We start from the raw sequence: 22,106 nt of genomic DNA, 5'->3' as shown, positions 1-22,106 counted from the left end.
ATGCCATTGATTGGGAAAGGCCATATTTAAGATAAAATTTTGAGGTGGACTTGTAACTTGCAAGAGCCAGTTAAAATACTGCTCCGTTTTTGCTACGCTGTAAATGATCTTAACCTTATATTGTCCAAGTGTTTGTGGCAGCAGACCAGTTGTCTGCCCCAGATTTAGTTGCACACCAAGTATAAAACTTTTTGAACATGCACTGGGAGCAACTGTGGTAACGTGGACCGTCAGAAAGCCCTTGCAGTAGAGCTGCTTGGTCTCATGGTTCTTTGCAGCCCAGCTCCTGGAGACCCACACAGACTGCAGGAACAAACGTCGCTAACTGCATCTGTCAGGGCTGGCTTAATTTTGAGGTCTTGTCACCTGTGTTTTCTGTTCTGAATTCAGTCCCTGCCCTCCCACGGGGGGGGGGGGGGGGGGGGGGGGGCATGCTGTCCTTGCCGAGGGGCAGCCGGTGACCCCATGGTGCGGCGCTGGCCGCCCTGTCACATACCCACCGTGCTCTGCTGCTCCACCAGGTCTGGTGCCCTCTCTCCTGTAGGGCGTAGGAACGACAAACACTAACCATATTTTAAAAGCAAGATTTCCCTGCGTTCCTTATTAACTTCCAAGCATTTAGCACAGTGGGCAAAGCTACTAAAGCCCTTCAGTATGTGTGTTTACTTACGGGTTTGGCTTTTGCATGTGAAATAAGCCCGATCTCACTATAGCAAATCCAGTCCAGAGAGAAATTCTTTAGGATATTGCTGATGTTTGTTTGTGCATTGGCATTAAAGCTTAGGGGGGTAGAATAGTATTGTGTTTATAGTAAAACAGAGTAAAGGAATTAAAGAAGGGTAAGAAGAATTCTGCTTTTGACCTCATAACATTTGCATTCAGGATGCTGCAGTTTAAGCACACCGAAAAGCAGGTTACAATTTTTATCGCTCCCTCTTTTCTTCCGTTGTTTTTAACTAATACTGAGAGTTCTTTCATAGCCTTTTGAAACAGCAGGAACTGTGCATTCTGCGCGTTCTGCGTGCTGCCCGTCATACCGGGAGACCTTCCCCCTGTTGACAGATGAGTAGGTGCTATCTCTTCTTGATGTGGTTCCCCTTCTCAAGCTTCAACTCCATGTCGGGAGTAGGGGGTCAGCCCTGGAGGCTTCTGGCATGACAAAAAGAGGTCTTGGGAAACATACTGTGAGATCATATCTTAGAAAAACAGGCGTTTATCTGGTACAGTGCAGACATTGTGCTCAGATAGCCAACTGTTAATTATTTCAGATTTTTTAAATGCTATATAACCCTCCATAGTATAGTTCCTCATGGAAATGGGGTGAAGTCAGCCTTACGGCACAGTCAACTGGAAATCCATCACATAGTCAGTGGCGGCCAGGATTTCTGGCCTGCAGCAGGCAGGGAATGCTCCATGCAGGTCTGGCTTTTATGAAGTTGCTTATTACAAAGAATTACTCAGTGACTGGGTTTTGGAGATATATTGTAGCCTAGAGATTGCTCACAAATCACTTGTTGCGACTGTTATGCTCAAGATTGTCAAATTACTGTTCTGTGCTTTCTACGTGGACACCTAAATTGCAAATGATTGTTTTATGCTCCCCAACTGATTGATTCTGGTCAGTGTTGCATGGTGGCTGTGGAAACACTGCTGGCAAGAGCCTCTGGTATTTCTCATCCATAAAAATATTTTCCTGACTTCTCCCACGAAAATTGCCTGACTTCTTCAAATTTTTGTCTAAAGAGAGTTAAAAGAGGAGCAGATCATCAAAGCGGCGTGCAGAGGTTGTCCACATGTATTAAGGAGAACATGGATGTGGTGCTAGTGGAGCTACCAGCTCTGCAGATCCTTGCTCTGACGTTGACTTTCAACTTGTGGTGAATTATTTCGCTGATGTATTGTTAACTTTTATTCATAGTTCTTCCTCTTGTATTGTGAGTAATGATGATGAGGTTCTGGTAGGCGCACCTGATTAACAGCAAAATGTCAACAGGAGGTTTTCTGGGCAACGGGCTGGAAACAGGAAAGATTTAAGAAAAACCTTTTCACCTTAAAAAAATATATTCCTTCCAGACAAAAACCTGTTAGTGATAAGTAACATGTAGCAATCTGATAGTCTCTGATACTTAAGAAAGTTTTATTCATTCATGAACTTTGGAAAGAAGAAAACAGCAAACTGTTTTACATACTGCGTAAGCCTGAGCATTCAGGAGTGGGGGTCTCCCAGGGTTGCTGTGGCAGGCAGTGTCACTTGGAGAAAGCTATCCAAAAGGGTGAGATTTGTGACATTTCTGCTGGTATTAAGTAACTGTGCAACGATATTTGTTAGTAGATATAACATATCATAACAAGAGCCGAGCTGTGTTTATATTTGTGTTGTAGGAGCGTGTGCTAAACATCTTACAAATGCTTTCTGTGTTATACAGTCCTAGAGCCTCATCTGAAATGTATTTATAAATATGTAAATACATTACAAAGTAAGAGGAGTTCCCTAAGCTGGATTGCAATCATGAGCTGTCTGGACAGTTAACTATCTTTACCCAGTGTGACAGACCACATGCTGCAGGCAGGAGGATTTTTAATGTATAAAAATAATCATGCGGAACCGTTAACCCCTGAGGCTGCATCCACACATAGCCAGCGCGCAAACGGCACCTTTCACGCATGTCGCTGCCCCATCGCTGAGCTCAGCTGGCAAGATGATTCATGTCGTGCTATGCTTGCTGCATTCATGTCGTGCTATACTTGCTGCTTACCTGCAAGGGTAATCCAGGCTGCTCAGAATTGGAGGCTTTTTAGGAAGAGTTAAAATTCATTAAGGGTAAGCATAAAATATCTCAGATGGGGTGGTCTATGAAATAAGGAAAAATGGCATGTTTTTTCTTACTTCAATTTTATTTTCTCCTGGTTGATTCGCTTATCATCATTATTTTCTTTCTGTTGGTTATCTTAGACCAGGAGAAAGGCCAAGTGTCTTCATCTGACATCAGTGTCTGTTGTATTTGGCTAACCATACCTTGGTCAGTTGTGTGTCACTGTCCGGGCAAGTATGGCAGTTCTCGGAGGTGTGCCAGGCTCAGTGGAAGTTCAGGGCACCTGAATTTTTCCACATTCACTGAGATTAATGACATGCTGTTACTAATCCATTTTTTCTACTTTAATTTGGGAGTTATATGCTAGGTGTCATGTAAAACCCAAGAGAGAAAGACTTGAGGAAACCCCCACCATTTTTTGCATTTCATTTCTCTCTGAAGCTTGATGTGCCTTCATCAAATGCACTGTTTTGGTATTACATCAACCATAACCAAAACTAATACAGCATAGACTAGAAACAAATCAGTAGGGTCATACTTTTGCCCTCCATCCTTTTATTTTTCTTTTCAGAGGTGGCTGCTGCCAGCATTGTTGGCTGGCTAGTCAAGAATCTTTGTGGACAATTTGTAGTGTCTGAAGGTTTTTGATTTCTTTAACAGGGCTACGCGGCATAGAAATAGCACCTTTCCCTTCCCTCAGGCAATATCCAATATGCTCAGGGTAAGTTCTTGCCTCCCTGGGTGCCAGAATTGCTGTTGCTGGAATAGCTAGGAGCATCCATTATCCTAGAAGAGAGTCTGAAAGGGAAAATAAAGCCTTATCCACCTTTTCCACTTGGGTTGCGGTTCAGCTCTGTGTGCCAGCAGCACAGGCAAGGCTTGCAAGGGTGACCGACTGCCACCTCAGGCAGGATCAGTTAGATCTACCAGATCTAAAATATCCTTGGTCCCCTCGGCTCCCAAGGAACATAGATAGCAAGCAGCTGCCCAATGGGGAGCTGTATCTTGAAAGCCTCTTGTATAAATCATTGCTTCATAGATAAAATGAAGTTATTTGCTGTGCCAACGCATTATTGCGTTCAGGTGTTATGAGGGTGTGAGGTGGGCCCAGGAAGGGTGAGCCTTCTGAGGAATGCCTGCTTTCTTTGGGTTGTTACTGGCATTTAAACCCCGATAGGATGTTTCTAGGGAGGTTTCAAGAAGCATTAGCAAAAGGGTCATTGTTTTGCCAGTCTCCAAAGTCATTGCTGCTCTTCAGTTGGGCTACACTGCCTTGCTGGAGGATGAAAGAGGGGACAGTCCATTGAGGTTTCTTCTAGTAACCTTGTTGTGTAGGGTTTTAGGACTGAGATTTGTTGTGAAAACACTCATGCTTCCAAGAATTGTCTTATTTCACTCCATATGCAGCTTGACCAAGCTATTAGCTCAAAAAAGTCATAGAACTGCATACACTGTGTACATATATATAAAAGGAGCCTGTCAGCTATTTTGAAAAACATGAAGCTGTGAGGCTAGATTTGCTGAGACCTTCTCATCTTGAGTGTGGACATACTCTTCTATTGCCAATTTCGGACAACGAGGCTGAAGTTGTATAACAGAGCTGTAAGCACTGTAGGCTGAGGGAGTTTGTAAATAAGAGGGGGGGGTTGAAATGGTCGGGTGGGTTTTTGGTTTGAAGGTTTCTATTGCAGTCAAAGAAAACTTGTATTTGAAAACAAGAATAAAGGATGATAAATTGGTAGACATAGCAGCTGAAAGAATTTATTTCATGGAAAAGAACTTTATGTTCCTATTGAAATACGGTCGATAAAATTCTATTATTTTCTTAAAATAATTAACTCAAATGAGCATTTAGTTTTGAGGGAAATAAATAAATGACCAAACTTTCAGGCACATTAATATTTTATTTGGAGATAACTGCATAAATATTGAATTTGAAGATTACATTCCAGAGCGCTGCATTAAAATTGCAAGACTTTTCTATTATCCTTCATAATGGAACATGAAATTAGAAACTTGTTCATGGAAAGAAAAATTTCTCCACTCTCATCTACACATTTTCTGCACTGTTGTGTTAACAGAGGAGCTCCTCTTCTCATACTGTGAGAAGAGATATAGCTATCAGTAGGACATAGACCCTGGAGTAATTTACGGTCCTTTTGAAAATTAATATGCACCATTTCATAATTGCGCCTCACTTCTTTGATGGGTTTAGAACAAAACTTAAACCGGGGAGTTAGCCTACAGGGTTAACACTCATGTTTACAGATGCAGGAGTCCAGAAGGCTTTGATGGTGTTCCCTGGCTTTTTTTTTCCTTCAGTTGCATGCACTTGAGGACCACTAAAATGTCTTCTTGACTTCCTAATCCTAAAAAATTCCTAAGAGCCCTGGTGTAGCTGTGTGTTGTTCAGGAAGGAAGGAGAGGTCTTACGATGTCCTCTGCACTGTAGGTGCCACGGCTCTTGTTAGCTGCAGTTCTTGCACCCAGTGAGACCGGTGGTCTAGTGGATGCCAGTGACTGTGGCGGTCTGGTTAGCTAGCATTTGTTATTGCTCAGAACTCGTGGGATGTAGTCAGTGCAGCAGCTCACCCTTATTAACAGCAGTCACCCCCCTTGCGAAGGTATGTGCTGGTTTGTGGCTGCCCTGCTCCCCTTTCTGGGAAATAATTCTGAAAATGGAATAACAAATAGAAACCTGGATCGGACAGTCTCAAAACATGTGCGGGCATCCAGTTCATACTGTTTTCAGACACAGATTGATTTTCCAAGTCGTTTTTTTTTTTCTTCTTATATTGGTCTCAAATAATTCATTTCCATAACTTTACAGTTCTGCAGTTGCTCCTCTTATTCACGGTTCAGCCATAACAAAACATTGTTCCCAATAGACTTGAAAATGGAGCAGACATACTCATTCTACAGCAAAGAGCAAAGCAATTGTATTTCTTCCTAATTAACTATACCCCAATAGAAAAATTTGTGGTATAATAACATAGGAGAAAATTGGTCATTTTACCTTTATGTGCAATTCGCTGTTTTTCAAAAACTGCATTTATTTAGAGGCAGAAGCCAATCACACAGATTGTGTTTAGTTCATGTTCATGTTACAGTTCTTCTGCAGTCGTTTGTTAAGAGTTAATGAAGATTATGCATTTTCATGCCATAGAGCTCTGTAACTTGCACAGTTCTGTCTTAGGTCAGCAGAAGGTGTAAACAGTGTTTAAAAGGAATCTGTTGATCTTTGTCTCTATAAGTGAATGTATAACTGATTAATCATTTATTAAACCTCTCTACATTATTTATGAGTAGAATAGAAATATAAACAAGTGACCTTTTTATCCTTTTTTTTGCTTGAGAAAGTAGCTTCTTTATTTGTAGAGCTCGTGATGATAACAAAATACAAATTAACTTTTAATGACTGCTTTTGTATTCCCTCAGATTTATCAGAAAACAAGGACTGGATCGGCTGTTCCTGGAATGCGATACCCACATGTGGCGCCTGGGGGACCGCAGGATCCCAGAAGGAATCACAGTCGATGGAGGGTCGGACTGGTTTCTCCTGAACAGGAAGTTTGTGGAGTATGTCACTTTTTCTAATGATGATCTGGTAACAAAGATGAAGAGGTTTTACTCTTACACGTTGCTTCCTGCTGAGGTATGTGAACTCAAACCAGCTCCTCTCTGTTCAAAGCTCAATATTTGTGCTTGTCCCAAAGATCTCTGAAGTCAGAAGGGCTTTCACCTGATTTTGGTGGGCTTTGGGCCATCCCACAGTGAGTAATGATAATTTTACTCCCATGACGAGTAAGTCCTTTAGTGTTAGAACAACTTTTGCAGTTGTTTTGTTGCTTTGTTTGTGGGACTTTTTTGCAAGGAGTGGCCTTGTTTTATACTATTAAGCCTATTAATCTATTACTGAACAACCAAAATCCAACTGCCCTTTGCTTGCAAATTGTTCCTCCACAAAGCCTTTGAAGGCTATTAGAAATGGCAAATTGTCTTCATAAGTAGCTTTCCTCACTATTATCCAGCCCTTTTCTTTAAAAATAAAAATCCTACAAACAAAGGTTTATTGTTCAGTTGAAAACTCAGCTACAAGGCATAGTCACAAATCATTTAGATCACTCAGGAATCGCTCTGGCTACAAGTGGTGCAGAAGGGGAGCGCACACCAGGATGGGTTTCATCCAGCATGCGGCAGCGTGTCAGGGAGATGTGCGTTATCTGCAAATAGAGCACAGAGCCTGGCGGGTTGTCAGGCCGTGCTACCCCTGCTGCAGCAGGTAGGTTGCTCCCCTGGCTTGTCAGGCTCTGCTCCCAGGGTACGTAGCGTGCAGCCATCCCAAGGAAGGGCCTGATGACTGTCTTTAAAACGATAACTTCATTCCTCGCTAATGGCCTCTGAACATTTTGAGGGATTGATGAGACCGATCGTGCAAAGCCAGGTTCATTAGCTTACGGTGGAGCACAGCCACTGTCATCTTTTGATAGGGGTTTATTATTCCGTGCACATATTGAATAATCTTGCTTTAATCCTATTTCTGTTAAAAATCACCTTTTCTTTCAACTCTGATAACCTTTTTATCCATTATCTAGGAGAAATTTCTGTATCATTATAAAAGGACACAGGGCAATGGGTAATTGGGTAGGGTTGTTTTTTTTTCCCCTCTCGCTTGAATGAGCCTTTATGGGTTTAACCAAACAGCTCAAGCATAAAATCCATATTCACTGGGCTGTCATTTAACATTAAAAAGGGTAGGGGGATTATTTGGGGGCCAGCCATGCTAATGTTATGCTAGTTATTTATAGGTCTTGCTATTGCTGATTTTAAAGAGAAGTCACTGCTCCAAAAAGCATCTCTTAGAGGGCTAAATTTCATCATATTCTGTAGCTTCTTTCTACAAGGTTTTCCTTGCAAGTCACATAGCTCGTTTCTTAAAATCACCCTGCCTTCACTGACCTGTTAACCTGCTACATCAGTCCCCATTACACATGATTTATGTAACAGCTGATATTATGATGGTACAATTAGGATAGCCCAATAGGAATTCCTTGCTGCCTTGAGTCAGCAAATAAAGACTTATGATTTCAGACGTAATTGCAGGAGGCAGAATGTCCTTTTGGTGCCTGGGTGAGCTGTGTGTTTCAGAACAAGGCCATTCAACTGGCAATGCATTTTGGAGTGCTGGAGATAGAGAAGAACTGTCTGAGACTATTTTTTTCATAGTAACCAGGGTTGTGGTGAAGGTTTGAGGATTGTCTTAGGAAACAGCCTGAGATATATAACACATTGCTCAGGATAATAGTCCTAAATCAGTTAGACCAGAGAGTAACTTGTAGAAGAGAAATAATGGGAATTTCTTAAAATTGCTCATACAGATGAAATTAAAATAATTCCTGGCACTGGTGCCTTTCCTGGAGGTTATTGTAGCAAGGCTTCAACTGTATGTTCTTCCAGTTTGGCTGGGTCTATAGCATGCTGTGTTTTTTTTCATACTGTATGGAATGTGTACATGTGGAGTGCTTTTCCTATATGGTAGAACAGCAGCACTTGTTAATTCTGTCATTTCAAAAGAAAGTCACCTGCATTCAGTTCAGCCCGTGGGCTGAAGTGAAGGAGAAGATGGAAGTCTGAGGAGCTGAATGTACTGATCTGCTCTGTCTTCAAACGTTGCAGTCCTTCTTTCACACTGTTCTGGAGAACAGCCCGTACTGTGACTCCATGGTGGACAACAACTTGCGCATCACGAACTGGAACCGAAAACTCGGTTGCAAGTGTCAGTACAAGCACATTGTTGACTGGTGTGGCTGTTCACCTAATGACTTCAAACCAGCAGACTTCCACCGATTCCAGGTAACTGAAGCAGTCTCTCCGCTCTTCCCCCTCTGCTGGGGTGTGGAGAGCCCTCGGGCTGCATGGCTGCAGTGGGGAGTGGGAAGGGAAGCTTTTACCCTATCAAGCAAGGTGGAGAAAAGGTGAGGAAGCTCTGCTGTTAATTTCAGGAGAATGAAAGATTGGTTCTCTGTTTTGGCCCTTGAGACTTAATACTGCATGGTAAGGGCACAGAGCAGCTCTTTGCACTACTCGGCGTTGGTAGATCTGCTGTGCTAGAAAGGAGGGATGCTTGAAACATTCCTCACTGTACCAATATTACTTGGTAACTCTTGTGAATTTATTGCAAAGGATTTTTTCCTAAGTTCCAGCTCAGGTGTTGTCATGATTTCATGAAACCCCTGGCTTTCATTGTTAAGTAATGTTTTTCATCTTTGAAAAAAACTTGAAAGTTGACCAGAGTGTCTGCTACGGGCTTACATAGCACAAAGCAAATCAGGTTTTGTGATTATATTCATCAACGTGATTATACTTAAGTTTACTTGGGGGCCAGAGTCATGAGGTTTTAATCACCCAGGCTTGACAGAACTGCTTAAAAAGTTTAATCTGTTCCTTTGTGATACAGTTTCCTCGAGGCAGACATGAGAGCAAATCCTTGTGCTTGAGGGTGCACTCAGTCTCAAGTCTGTATCTGGTCTGTGTATTTTCTGTTAAGAATGAACAACTGCTTGTTTCAAGGTCACCAGATTTGCAATTCCATCCCTGCAGCTCCTTGGGGTTCCCTGCATAAAGCATGTTTGTTCAGGCTTTGTGTGGGATGGGGAATGTGTTACCCTACAGCACAAAAATGATGACTGCTCCAAAACAGAGATCTTTTCTTTATTGTAATATGCTGCCTACTAGGCGAGGCTGAAGGCAGTGACACAGGCGCTCACAAAAAGAGCAAATGAGACATTATCTAAGAGGCGTGCTGCTGCCCCGAACGCCAGTCCCAGGAAAGTCTGCAGCACAGAATAAATGGCAAGTTTTAAAAAACTCCTGCCGGTCTGCAGAGGCTGACCTGCTCCAGACTGGGGAAACAACCCACAATGACATTTCAGAAAACCATCAGGTAAACTGGGCTGCAAGGGGAAGTTCAAAATTAGGATATGTGTAAGGGCAACTTCTGATATTGGCTGATGAGAGAGCCCCTCTCAGCGACACGTGGCACCAGAAGGCTGGCTGGCGGTTCCCACGGAGGCACAAAGCAAGCTGCTGAGGAGATGGAGAGCCCGCAGCATGCAACATCTCAGAGTAAAACTGAACATCCTCAAAAGAATTTTTTAACCACCTGGGGCACTTCTGAACTTCTCGGCACCTCAATGCCCATGCTTAAATATAAGCAGGGCAGAATAAAAGCTTTTTAAAAGCCAGTGGTAGTTGAGTAGCATCTAAACTAGTAATACACCCAAGATTGTGTCAAGGGCAGAGCAAAACATCTCTATAGGACCGGTCAGAAGCTGAGAAACCTCAGCCACCGATGGCAGCTCTCCCAGGGTCCCCGTGCCCCCTCACAGCAGCAGATTCATACACACTGCTCTGCCCCTTCCAAGACCCTGTGCCACGGGACCCTTCGCCCCCGGCCCGACCGCCCGTAACACGTGCCAGTGCTGTCCCACCTCCAGGGTGACGCCGTCGCTTAGAGCATCCTCACCCCTCCAGCACTGCTGGAGACCCGGCCAGGGCAAGGCAGCAGTGGGTGGCTGTTGTTACGGAGGGATTGGCACACCTATATTTTCATGGAGTAATTATGTATTTTTAATCTGAATCTTAACAACAAATTGTCAGAAAAGTGACTCTTTTAAGACAGCTTTGCCCATGGGGAGATCCAGTTCATGTCTTCAGCTCCAAGCCATCGCTTAAGACAAAATGTCATGGCTGAAGATGGGAAACTCACCCCAGTGTCTTCTCCTTTCGTATCACCACAGCAGACTGCCAGGCCAACTTTCTTTGCCCGCAAATTTGAAGCTGTAGTGAATCAGGAGATAATCGGCCAGCTGGACTACTACTTGTATGGCAACTACCCCTCGGGCACACCCGGCCTCCGGTCGTACTGGGAGAACGTGTACGACGAGCCCGACGGCGTGCACACCCTCAGCGACGTCGCCCTCACCATGTACCATGCCTTCTCCCGCCTGGGCCTGAGGAGAGCGGAGACTTCGTTCCACGCTGCTGGAGACAACAGCTGCAGGTCAGTCCGGGTCTGTCTTTGTCCTGGGTGCTCCAAGGGACACGGGGTGGGCTGCCACGTGCCGGCAGATGTTCAGCTACTTGGCTGTGCCAGATGGAGCGTACCGTCGCGAACAGGGCCAGGAGCTGCAAGCGTACGGTGCTTATTTCTGGGAGTATTTGTGCCAACAACAAAGCACTGGTTATTCAGGGTTGACATTGTGACCTGCTCGCTGCACTTTGAAGGAGCTCCTCTCCAGCCTGATGAAGACAGACAGGATCCAGTTGGGCAGTGCTACCCCTACTGCTGCATTTTCTTGATTAATTTCAGCAAGTGTATTATACCCGCAGCTTCCAAACCCTCTGTGTGATTGCAGCAGAGGTCGTGTTCACCTCTATTATGCTTACCAAAAGCAGAGGACAGGATTTCAGAATTAATCTGAACACAGGCAGGTTAATGGCCCTTGCTTGTTTGTTCCCCTGGGTGCATACATGGAGCACAGAGAACTACTTGCTTGAGTTCAGTTTGCCTGCTTGGTACAGCTGTCTGTGCCAAAAGTGCTGTAACTGATGGGATCCATTAGCATCAAATAAATAAAATGAATGCATGTATAGATCTCCCTCTCTCTCACTCTCTCTCAAATAAAGGTCCTTTTTCTTTAAAGGGAAAGCCCCCCACATTCTGGATTCCTTTTTCACCTATAAGCCTAGCAAAGAAGAATTCAGTCTAAAAGGGATTTGAAGGAAGAATTCCTGGAGTTAGACTTGCACAGAAAAGGATTTCTTCATGGTAGATAATTGCTGCCTGCAAACACATCTGAAGCTCTTTATGTTCAAAGCAGTGAGGGTTCATCTTTTAAAGTCTTACTTTACAGTCTCTTAATTCCTTCTTCAGAATGTATTTTTTGGACCTTGCCCTTTTTTATCCTAATAGAAAACATACAGCCTAAGTCAGCAAATACTGAAGACGCTCCTTGTGCTTTGACGGATGGACTTTGCCCCTCTTGTGTTCTCGAGAGGGAACCAAAGTGCCTTGACCTTCCTACTTAGTCATGAAAGTGCTGAGTAATGTCCCATTTAGAAAGATGTAGCAGTAAGTGATCCAGATTCCTATTACAGCTTTGCCAGTAAAGGTTACCGGTGCAAAGCAATAAAAGATCAATAATAATTAGATAGAAATAATCACTAGTAGCATGTCTTCCTTACATGACATAAAGGGAGACCTAAAGAAGTCCTGGGTCATTTGTCCTGCAGAGCGCGAAGCCAGCAGAGAGGATGGGAGCTATGTATAACCACTACTGAAATAATTTGACAATTACTTTTGTGCTTATTCCTTTTGCCGGTGTTCTGATGATGATTTATATCAGTAATCAATTTCATTTCTGGGGAGATTTTCGTTGCACAGGAGCTCAAGGTGCTTTTCAAGCTTGCTCAGATTATAGATAGGGCAGCCGTGTCATCCACCGCTGATTGCAGCTGTCTCCGGGATAAAGCACGGCGCCTTCACAGAGGCTGGAGCCTCGGAACGGTGCAGGGAGGAGTGCAAACAGGGACGGGGCTGAAGGCTTCATTTTCATCCCTACCCGAGCCCCCTCAAAAACGCTGTGCGCCAGTGTCCCATTTAAATCACAGGAAGGTGGATGACCCTCAGGTTTATGATTCGCACCTCTCCTCTCTTGATACTATGTTGTCTTTCGGAGCGTGTGCATGTATGTGTACACTGCCTCTGTCCCTCTCGTGATTTTGCATGCCTCTAACGCGGGAAGGGCAGGGATGTATTTGGACTGAGCACCTCAGCAGCATTCCCTTTGCTGTTGGGGCTAACAGCAGCACGAAGTTGGCTGATCCTGCAGTTGCCACCCCAGCTCATTTCACAGGAGATGCTGCCACCCACAGCGGCCCAGGAGGCTGTTCCCTGCGCACTGCTCTACCAAGGGCTAGCTCCCAGCCTCAGGAAGCCGTGCCCCCTGCAGACTGCTCTGGTACCAAATTAGATTGCATATCAGCATCTTCAGTGGAAGCAACATTAATGTGTGATTGAGATTTAATTTATTTCTCTCCATCTCCAGGCATTTTTACTCACTGCTGCCAAGAGACAATTTACTCAGACTGTTTCAAGGATATTGTAAATATTTGCTGCCGCACACATACAGAACAGGAGGTCTCAGTACTTGGAACAGAAGTCAGATTGTTGCTTGTATTGGCTGCATAACTTTGCTGTGTCTTTGCTTAGTCCATCAGTGCTGGCCCTGTTTGTACCCCCTCTTGTTATGTTTATTCCTTAAGCTCTAGAGACTTCCTTCTGGGTGTTGCTGGTTTCATGTAATGAAAGGTCCTTCCTGGTTAGCTCCTCTTGGTGTTTATGTCTTGAGATGTAATAACTAGCATGAGGAGTCAGAATTAGCTGACTTGGCAGGGAAGGTGTGATAGTGGATGGTTTTTAAATGTGTTGCAAACACTTGTTTTGCAATTAATGACGGTGCTGTAAAGTAGCAAAATATCTGATTGCAGAGCTATGAATAATGTATTTTTGATTATTTATGCATCCATATGTACACAAACATAATTACAGATGTTTCTGAGACTATAGCAGACAACTGACCATTAATTTTAATTATTAAAACCAGGACTACGCTGTCTTTGAATCTGAACTGTAGCTGAAAGCTTCCAAATCTCCTGAAGACAAGCTTTTCCTGTTTGTTTGACTTTTTTCAGTTTATTTGTAATTAGGAGTAGAAAATCCACAGCAAAAAGCAACCTCAAGTCTTTAAGGAATGTGAAGTTTATTTCCTAAAATAAAGGAGACCTGCCAGGGGGGGCAGTTCTGGTGTCCTTGATGCAGTGCCACCCGACAGGGACCGAGCCCTTGGGCCGTGGGTTGGGGACAGATGTGCGGGCAAGGACACGGTGTGGGCTGCTGTCCCCGGCCCACTGCTGTCCCCAGGATCCACCGCCAGGCATCTTGGGCTCTAACCCTGGAGAAAGGCAACCACCTGTTTGGGAACGAGACACATTTCTTAAGCATCCTTTGCCCTGGCGAACAGTGCTGCAGCCTAGCAATATGTATCTCCGGTGACATGCCTTTTACCCAGAAGAGAGATTAAAGGAGAGGAGTTTTCGGGCACGCAGAGGTATCTCCTAAAGAGCTTAGAGCCGTGAATATGTTCTAAATGAGCATATATTCTTAGTAGCATATTTTTATGTTTCAAGGTAATCGGAACAGCCTAAGAATATTTGATAATGAGTCATGAACACATTTGAAATCTCTTAATGTACAGTGGTGAATTTTCTAGTTGAAGTGAATACTTCTTAAGCCGTTAGCTCCAAGTAAATGGTGATTTCATGTCTCTCTCGTGTAACTGATGAGCATGTGCCGTTTTACAGATACTACCCCATGGGCCATCCAGTTTCCGTCCACCTTTACTTCCTTGCTGACCGTTTCCAAGGCTTCCTAATTAGACACCACGCAACGAATCTGGCTGTCAGTAAACTAGAAACTCTGGAAACGTGGGTGATGCCCAAGAAAGTCTTTAAGATCGCAAGTCCACCAAGTGATTTTGGAAGGCTGCAGTTTTCAGAGGTAAGTATTCGCAGCCACCCATGCACAACATCAGGCGCCTTTGGAGAGATTGCACACTAATTCAGCAGCCTCTGGAAACTGTATTTCCATGTAACTTTTAGTTGACAGTGGCTCTTTAGTGTAATTAATGCACATCCTCTTTGCTGAAGTAGATACTGTTGCCAGCTCAGATCTGTGGTCCTGTGAGTATCCTCACTCCCTCTTGACTGAAGCACAAACTGGAGGCATTTGCTGTTGTAAAAGGGGCTCAGTAACTTAAAAGTTTTGTGACTCTGATTGTTGTGGGTGCTGTGAGAGATACCTGGGAAAAATGCCGTGTTTCTGCAGCTCCAGATGTGAACGGGGATGTGGTAAGCATTCCTCTCAAGGGTATGCTGAAAAAACCCTCATAAAATTAGTGATAGTCAGGCACCGATGCCACATGTGAGCGGAATATTGATGTTATAACACAAAAGAGAAAATTATCGCACTGGTGGCTGCGATTTCCCACAAATCCTTTTTTTTCTTCTAGGAATTTGTCTCAGGATCTGACATAGAGTGTAAAAAATATACCCTCAAATTTATGAGGAAAGTTGACCACTAATAGAATCAGACATCTGTGTTCTGTTTTAAAGATATAACTGTCTGAGCAGTTAATTTCATGATTTTTCTTGTTAAGCCACAAATTTCAATTAAGGTATAAAATTGATTGAACAAATGTGTTCCAGTCATTATGGCTAAGTCCATAAATTACCATCTTCTTGGGCAATTAAGAAATGCCTAGGTAGGATTCAGTGTTTTGGTGTGCATGGCAAATCCATGACACTAATGCGCCATTAAAGAGATGGATGGAAAGTGTGTTTCATTTATCAATGTGTCTGATGGTAGGCTTGCCATTTCATGCAGTGATAAATGGTCATACAAGCTTTAATTCTTGTGATTTGTAGGAGTTTTTCTGCTGTTTATTTGGTACTTTTAATCTCACTTTGGTCCCGATGCCTGCTCTGGATCTTTCAGCAACTGAGCTGGCAGCAGCAGTTTTTTCTGAGTGTATGATGAAAAGAAACATACTGATCTCAGTCTTCTAGAACTCGAATAAAACTATTTAGAAAAGATACCTCTGACTTCACTGTGGTTGTAGGGAGGAAACAAACCTGGGACCAGAATCTACTCGCTAGCCATTTGCCAGGTCCCCCCGGCCCCAGTGCCCCATTTTTCCCATGCTGGCCCTGCGGCGGGCGTGAGCCTGACGGGTGGCCGTCCTGCAGCAGCATTGCCCCGGGTCAGCCTCCCCCGACGGGAGAGGTGGTAGCGTGTAAGTGGCCTCTTCGCTGCCGTGTGCCCACAGCTCTGTGGAGTGTGTCGCCCTACAGGGAGGATCCCTGGATCCTGTGGGACTAATGAGCTGCTCCTCACAGCCTCACAGACCACAGCTGGTCTGTAAGCAGCCCTGTTGGAACTGCTGCTGCAGTGAGGCCACGCGAGTGCCAAGCATGGGAAGGATTTCATCACTGGCGAGCTTTGTTCAGGCTAAGGAAGCATTTTCTTCTATTTGAAACACAGAAAAAGAGTTTTGGTGGCTACTTACTTGTTTTCATTATTTTTTTTTTCACCGAAACTCTTTAATTGTCCTCTCCTTTCTTAGATGCTTCGTATTTTAAAAGACCAGGAGGTACAAAGTAAATAATTCAATCATTTCTTAATTGTTTATTTTACTTTCTGCCTTCCTCCAGCCTGCAGGCATCTCTGCCTCTGAGCCAAATTATTCTCTCAGCTACCCTGGTATAAATCCAGCATTAACCTCTTCAGCTTCAGTGTGGCTGGAAAACCTTTGATCTGCTACTGCTTATTAAAATGCCACTTCTTTGTCAAAGTCCAGCAAGTGTAAAACAAATTTAGCAGTTCACCTAAGATGAGGGTATCAGTGTTTACAGGGTCAGCACCAGATAAGAAAATGAAGATTTGTGCTTACTGGGACATACAACTGCTGGTTCTTCAATGACTTCCACCCCATGGTCTGGCAGAAATTTAAATCTGAATGGGGTATTTATAGCTGGGAGCTTTCTTCCCTCTCCCAGCTCACACAACGGGCCCGGCAGGAAGAGCACAAACATGCTGCACTGCATGCGCTCCCAGGTGCAGTTGTGACCCTGAGGTACAACTGAAATTGCAGCGGAGGTGATGGGACCCCTTCAGTCAGCCCTTCCTGCCCTCCGCTCCTTTGCTTCCCAAGTAGCAGGTGTCACCATACACCGCGTAAAGACAAGTGGAAAAAACCATCAGCCAGCTGGGGTTAATTTTTAAACAAATTTAAGCAATTTCTAATTTAAGAAATTAAGACACACGGCTCCTGCGCTCAGTCTTGAGCTGAGTAAAATAAAATAAACTTACAGGAAATCCAAGAGAAATTATTTCCAAGCATGAAACTCCCCCACCTCCTAAAACCGGCTTGTGCACAATGCACGCAGTATGTATCCTACCAGCCTGGGTTCGTGCAACTTCTACATGGAGGGCAGAAGATTGATTTGCTGTGCAGTACTGAGTGTCTCAGCTCACCATATATCAGTTGAACACCAAGTTCATTTCTGGTCTTGTTAAGACTTGTGATTCATCACAGAGAATAAAATAAACTAGGTGGCAGGCAATTAGTGTGCATTGTGTGAACCTAATGGTCCTGTTTGTGGTGAGCAACGAGATACAAACCCATAATCAAGGCATAATTTATCTTGGGAAAATTTTATATTGGGACTGAACAGAGATAGAAACAGGAGTTTTAAGCCAATGAGAGAGTTCCAGCTTTCCAAATGTGCCCCGTGCACAGTGCCTGCTCTTGAAGCCCAAAATAATGGTGATTAAAATAATGATGTGGAAAATGTCAGTTTCTGTGCCACTTCCCTTCATAATTTATCAGATATTCATTACTGCTTGATTCCATCCCATACTTCGTGTACTCCATTTGAAAGTGAAAGCCTACTTATAGTGTTTTAAGGGGCTATGAAAAATATTATAGGACTGTAGTATCTCTTGGCCTATAAAATCAGACACCTCAGGACTGGGAACTCAGCTGTGCAGAGTTCAAGGGAAGAGGCATAAACCTCTAACCAGTGCTTTGAGTAAAATTCCCTTTAAAATACTGTTCTTCCAAACCCAGCTTGTACTACAAGCCGTGCAGCCTGGGAAGGTGTGTCCCCAGCTGGATACTGGACATAAAGGGCAGATCTTGTAAACAGATGTCAGTGGTGGGCAGCTCCCGGCTGTTCCCTCCCCTCGGGTGCCGGTGGTGCACAGCCCCAGGCAGCACCAGCTCCTTGCCTTGCTCGAGCACCGGCTGGGCGCTGGCGGGCGCCTGGGTGCCTTGCCCTGGCTGCTGAGGACCTGCTCTGCAGCAGTGTTTGCTCCTTGGGGGGTTGTGCTGCTGTCTGTGGGGACCTGCACACCCCGAGAGGGGTGGTGGGACAGGTGCTCGTGGGAGGCGATGGCTACCAGCGTGAGAGTTGTCCCTTCCTCCCCCTCTTCTCCTGCCCTTTGGCTCTGAATTTTGCTTTAATGTTAGGGAACGCAGTGACGTGCCTGCGCAAAGCAAAACCAGTCAACAAATTTGTTAGAATTTTTCCCCAAAATCAAGCTTCACCCTTCCACAGACCACTCTAATAAACGCATGTGAACGTGCCTCAGCATCCTTTGTGCACCCTGGTGTTGTGCAGTGTCACCTGGAGGTCAGAGCATGGGGATTGGACCTTTCTGATTTCTTTTCCCAGGGACGAGAGACTAAAGAGAGGGAAATTCTTGGATGTTGAGGTTGAACGTTTGATTTTTGAGAATGAAGTAAGCTTTCTTCAAGGAGTTCATCAATAAGAAATATTGAATGTGGTGGAAAGAGCTTCCTTACGGGCTTTTCTTCGCCCAGGAGGGTGTAGATTTGTTTCACATATTGTGGCTTTATTATTTCCAGATCCCTTGAGCTCCAGTAGGCGTGACTCATGTGGCTGCACTCAGTGATGGTTGGTGGAGTAGATAATAAGATCTGGTCAGGAAATTTTCTCTTCTCGGCTTATTTCCATACATAGTCAGTCAGTCTTGTCAGGAGGGTATGCACTGACAGCTCCTCGAGGCAGTCGATGCTTGGGTCTGATATCTGGGCTACGCTGTCTGGTTTGATTAGCCGGTGTGCTAGGTGAAATACCTCTGAAATACCAGCGATTCTGCTGTGTTGATTGCAGAGTAGTGGAAGGCTCATTTTGTCTCATATTCTGCAGTGTCATAGTCCGGCAGGAGGAATCCGTATGATGACAGATGGATTTAGGATGGTAGGGTTTTATTCTGCTGGCCTTGTCGTCGTTTGTTTGCAGTCCTCCTGTAATTTGTCTGCCAACCACAGTGATTTATTTAGAAAGAATTGAGGACTGGACGGTTTCCAGCACAGGTATCAGTGGTAGTAGACATCAGGTAATTGTTACATTTTATGGATTTGGGGGGATTTTGGCATTATATTGGAACCACATATTCTCATGACATGAGATAAAATTCGGAAGAAAAATCTCTGAAGCAAATGAGCTACAATTATTTGTCATGCTTTCAGGAAAGCATGTTCTGACCGTGCCTGTGTGAGGTGAAGATTGGGGACAAGGACAGCTCTGTGTTGGGGGAGTCTTCAATATCCACATATGCTGAAAGAGGGGATCCTGCCTGGGTGTGCACAGGCCTCTGGAGACCGCTTGAGAGAATCCCATCATTTCTGTGTGGGGAACAAATCAACTCTTAGGTCATTACACTGTTTGTTTGGAGATTCAGGCCAAAGAAGACCTGATGGACTGTGAGGGGTTTCAGTACCATGCTGGCCAAAACATCTCTATGTCTCTCCAAGGAATGACATCAAATGTCTGCTTGCCAAAAGGAGCCAAGGGGTTCTCCTGTTCTTCACTTCAGCTGGGGTCCCTCAAATCTTTTTGTGTTTAATATTGATCACTTTTGATTTGAGATCATGGGAACAGGACCTCATGGGACAAGTGAGGTGGACACTTCCTCTAAAAGCAAACCTGCAGCCCTCAGTACTGCATCCGCTAGGTTGCCTTGTTGAGAATTGATGGAAGTGGTTTGTTAACCATCACCCTCATAAGCATGTGGTTAATTTAGTACTGGGACAGTAAAAAGTCTTTCAGTTGGCCTAAGAAGGCCAGTTTCTACATTTCCATGCTATCTGTTCAGAGATGCTTATTTTCAGTCGTGTACAAATATAAATGGCAACAGCTTGTAAGTTTGTATCATCCCATGGGTTATGGGTGAACCATTAAAATTCATATAAAGAGCACTGAAATATGAAAGCTGCTAGGAAAAAGAAGGGTCCATTAAATATTTACACTATATTGTGAATCAGCTGCTTTACTGTTGGTTAGTGAATAAATAAAAAACAATGTCACTATTATGACATTAAGAAAAGAGTTTACCAGAAATAACTTCCCACAGAAGAGGCAGGGAGTGAAGGAGACAGCATCTCATGAGGATGTAGTAGAGGATCTGATGCGACTTGTCCTGGAGACAGCAAAAGCCTCTTCCTTGGTCTGAGCAGTAACTGGGTAGGTCTCTACTGCAGGGACCATCTCTCAAATGTATAATACATTTTCATGACCCAGGAGATGATGGATCATATTGTTTTTTCTATGCATAGCCTGTGTTCAGTCACTAGGCTTGGTCCTTTGTTGACTGCTTCCATGTGGAGGAAAAGCAGAGCTATTACAGCCTGTTATGTCACTCTTAAGATAAAGAAAACTTTTATATCAATCAAAAGTGAACAATTGGACCAAAAAACCTAAGCCTTGCATTCAAGGTTGTCTCACAATTTGTGTACACATTATGATCTCAGGTCGTGTTGCCATCACCCTTCATATATATGCATAATTCATGTCGTTAGAGAAACGTGATGTGTCTTGAGAGCCCTTATTTGACGTAAGGGTCTTAGGTGCTTACAGAGATGACGTTAGCAACAATGTGGTCTTCAATTTCAGATTGGCACCGAATGGGACGCCAAGGAAAGGCTTTTCCGGAATTTCGGAGGACTCCTTGGGCCGACAGATGAGCCAGTTGGCATGCAGAAATGGGGAAAAGGCCCCAACGTCACCGTTACTGTCATTTGGGTGGATCCTGTTAATGTAATTGCAGCAACATATGATATTCTTATTGAATCCAGTGCCGAATTTACTCATTACAAACCACCTTTGAATTTGCCCCTGCGACCCGGTGTCTGGACGATAAAAATTCTGCATCACTGGGTACAGGTAGCTGAAACCAAATTCCTTGTTACCCCTCTCACCTTCTCTAATCGGCAGCCTATCAAACAAGGTAAGTGTAATGTTTGCTACAGGAATAATACAGTTATTGTGTCTGTATTCACTGTAAATGGTGCTGTTAAAAATGAAGGATTGCTATATAGGAAAAGGAGAAAAGAAAGGAATTTTACAGATACTAAATCAGAAGAAATAGTTGCACTAAGACAAGCGAAAGTGCCTGTATCCAGTCCGTAAAACATAGCCACTTTGAACAAAAGGCTATTTATATCTTTAAAATATGCACAGTTCAGAATCCAGAGGACTTCAGACTCTCAGTGATCTAACAGCTATTGTAAAAGCCGTCATCTATAAATAGAAAGAAAAATGGACCCTTTTCTGCTGCTTTTCATTCACGTTTGCTCCTAAAGAGTTACAGAGGTTTAAACTGTTACCTCGACAAGGTCTGTGTGTTCAATGATAAAAGCATGACTACCCAAAATGCTGAATTAGACAAAAATTACCCCAGGCCAGAGCTCACCTGGCATATTGTCAGGTCCAGGCATTCACTTGTGCCTAACAGGTGCCAAAACGTGCCCGGTACGTGCCACCAGGAGGCTGCTGCACCCATCGTGTGTGCACAAAGCCCGAAGGTGAAGCTGGGGAGGGGGCTGAGCTGTGTTACAGAAATATTTATGGATATGGCGATCCTACTATCAGACCCAAGCTGATTTTTTAGAAAGAAGCTATGTTCTTCTCTGCCACAGCAGCCCCGAGCCATCCAAATGGAGAGGCCGTTCCCGGGCTGCTGGTGTCTGTGGGCTCCCAGCAGCAGGTTGCACTGGGACAGGCACTGCTCGAGCGCTCAGGTCCTCAGCCAACGCCGAGGACACTGGGCTGGGAGGAGAGCCACCATTGTGTAGCCACACCTGTTCTCTCAGTAAGATCAAAACAAGTTTGTTGTTATGAATATCTTTACCATTCTTCTTCTTAACGTGCTCAAGTGCTTCCATCTGCCCTGTATTAATATTCATAACTTTAGACATCTTAAATTTGCCAGATACATGAATGATCCTATTAAGTTTTCAGAAGTTCTTCTTTCTGACAAGGCAGCAAATAAACTGAGTCAGGCATTTACCTACAGGATAGCGTGCTGCTTCTGTAATGCAAACACCACCAGACAACTGCTGAGAGCTCATGCAGCCCTTTTCTTGCTCAACGGGAGCTTGAGTCTACACATTTCTCAGCAGAAGAGCTAACTTACTGATTTCTTCTTCTGACATTTGGTGGCATCATTTCTTAAGCAGAAAGTAAACCACCAACAACCTGCTGCTGTTTTTAGCTAATAGGCAATGATAAACTGTAAAGAAACACTGTGTGTAGAAGGAGTAAGTTTTTAAAGTTTGAGGCAGCCTACTTCTAAATGCAGCTGTT

The 22,106-nt window shown here is 44.1% G+C and overlaps 1 protein-coding gene across 3 annotated transcripts in view; it reads left to right on the top strand.

Moving 5' to 3' along the window:
• Window positions 1-22,106, top strand: part of XYLT1 (xylosyltransferase 1) — a 202,517-nt gene that overhangs the window by 165,467 nt on the left and 14,944 nt on the right. For 2 of the 3 annotated variants that reach the window (XM_055708618.1, XM_055708620.1), the window contains 5 exons: window positions 6,252-6,468; window positions 8,490-8,666; window positions 10,613-10,875; window positions 14,238-14,433; window positions 20,415-20,748. In XM_055708618.1, coding sequence (XP_055564593.1) covers window positions 6,252-6,468; window positions 8,490-8,666; window positions 10,613-10,875; window positions 14,238-14,433; window positions 20,415-20,748 — 1,187 coding nt within the window. The remainder of the gene's footprint in view (window positions 1-6,251; window positions 6,469-8,489; window positions 8,667-10,612; window positions 10,876-14,237; window positions 14,434-20,414; window positions 20,749-22,106) is intronic. The other variant, XM_055708619.1, reaches the window with a different exon arrangement.

The sequence above is a fragment of the Falco cherrug genome, chromosome 4, assembly GCF_023634085.1.
Source record: "Falco cherrug isolate bFalChe1 chromosome 4, bFalChe1.pri, whole genome shotgun sequence".
In the NCBI taxonomy this organism is placed as follows: Eukaryota; Metazoa; Chordata; class Aves; order Falconiformes; family Falconidae; genus Falco; species Falco cherrug.
This window is presented reverse-complemented; position numbering and strand designations above follow the sequence as displayed.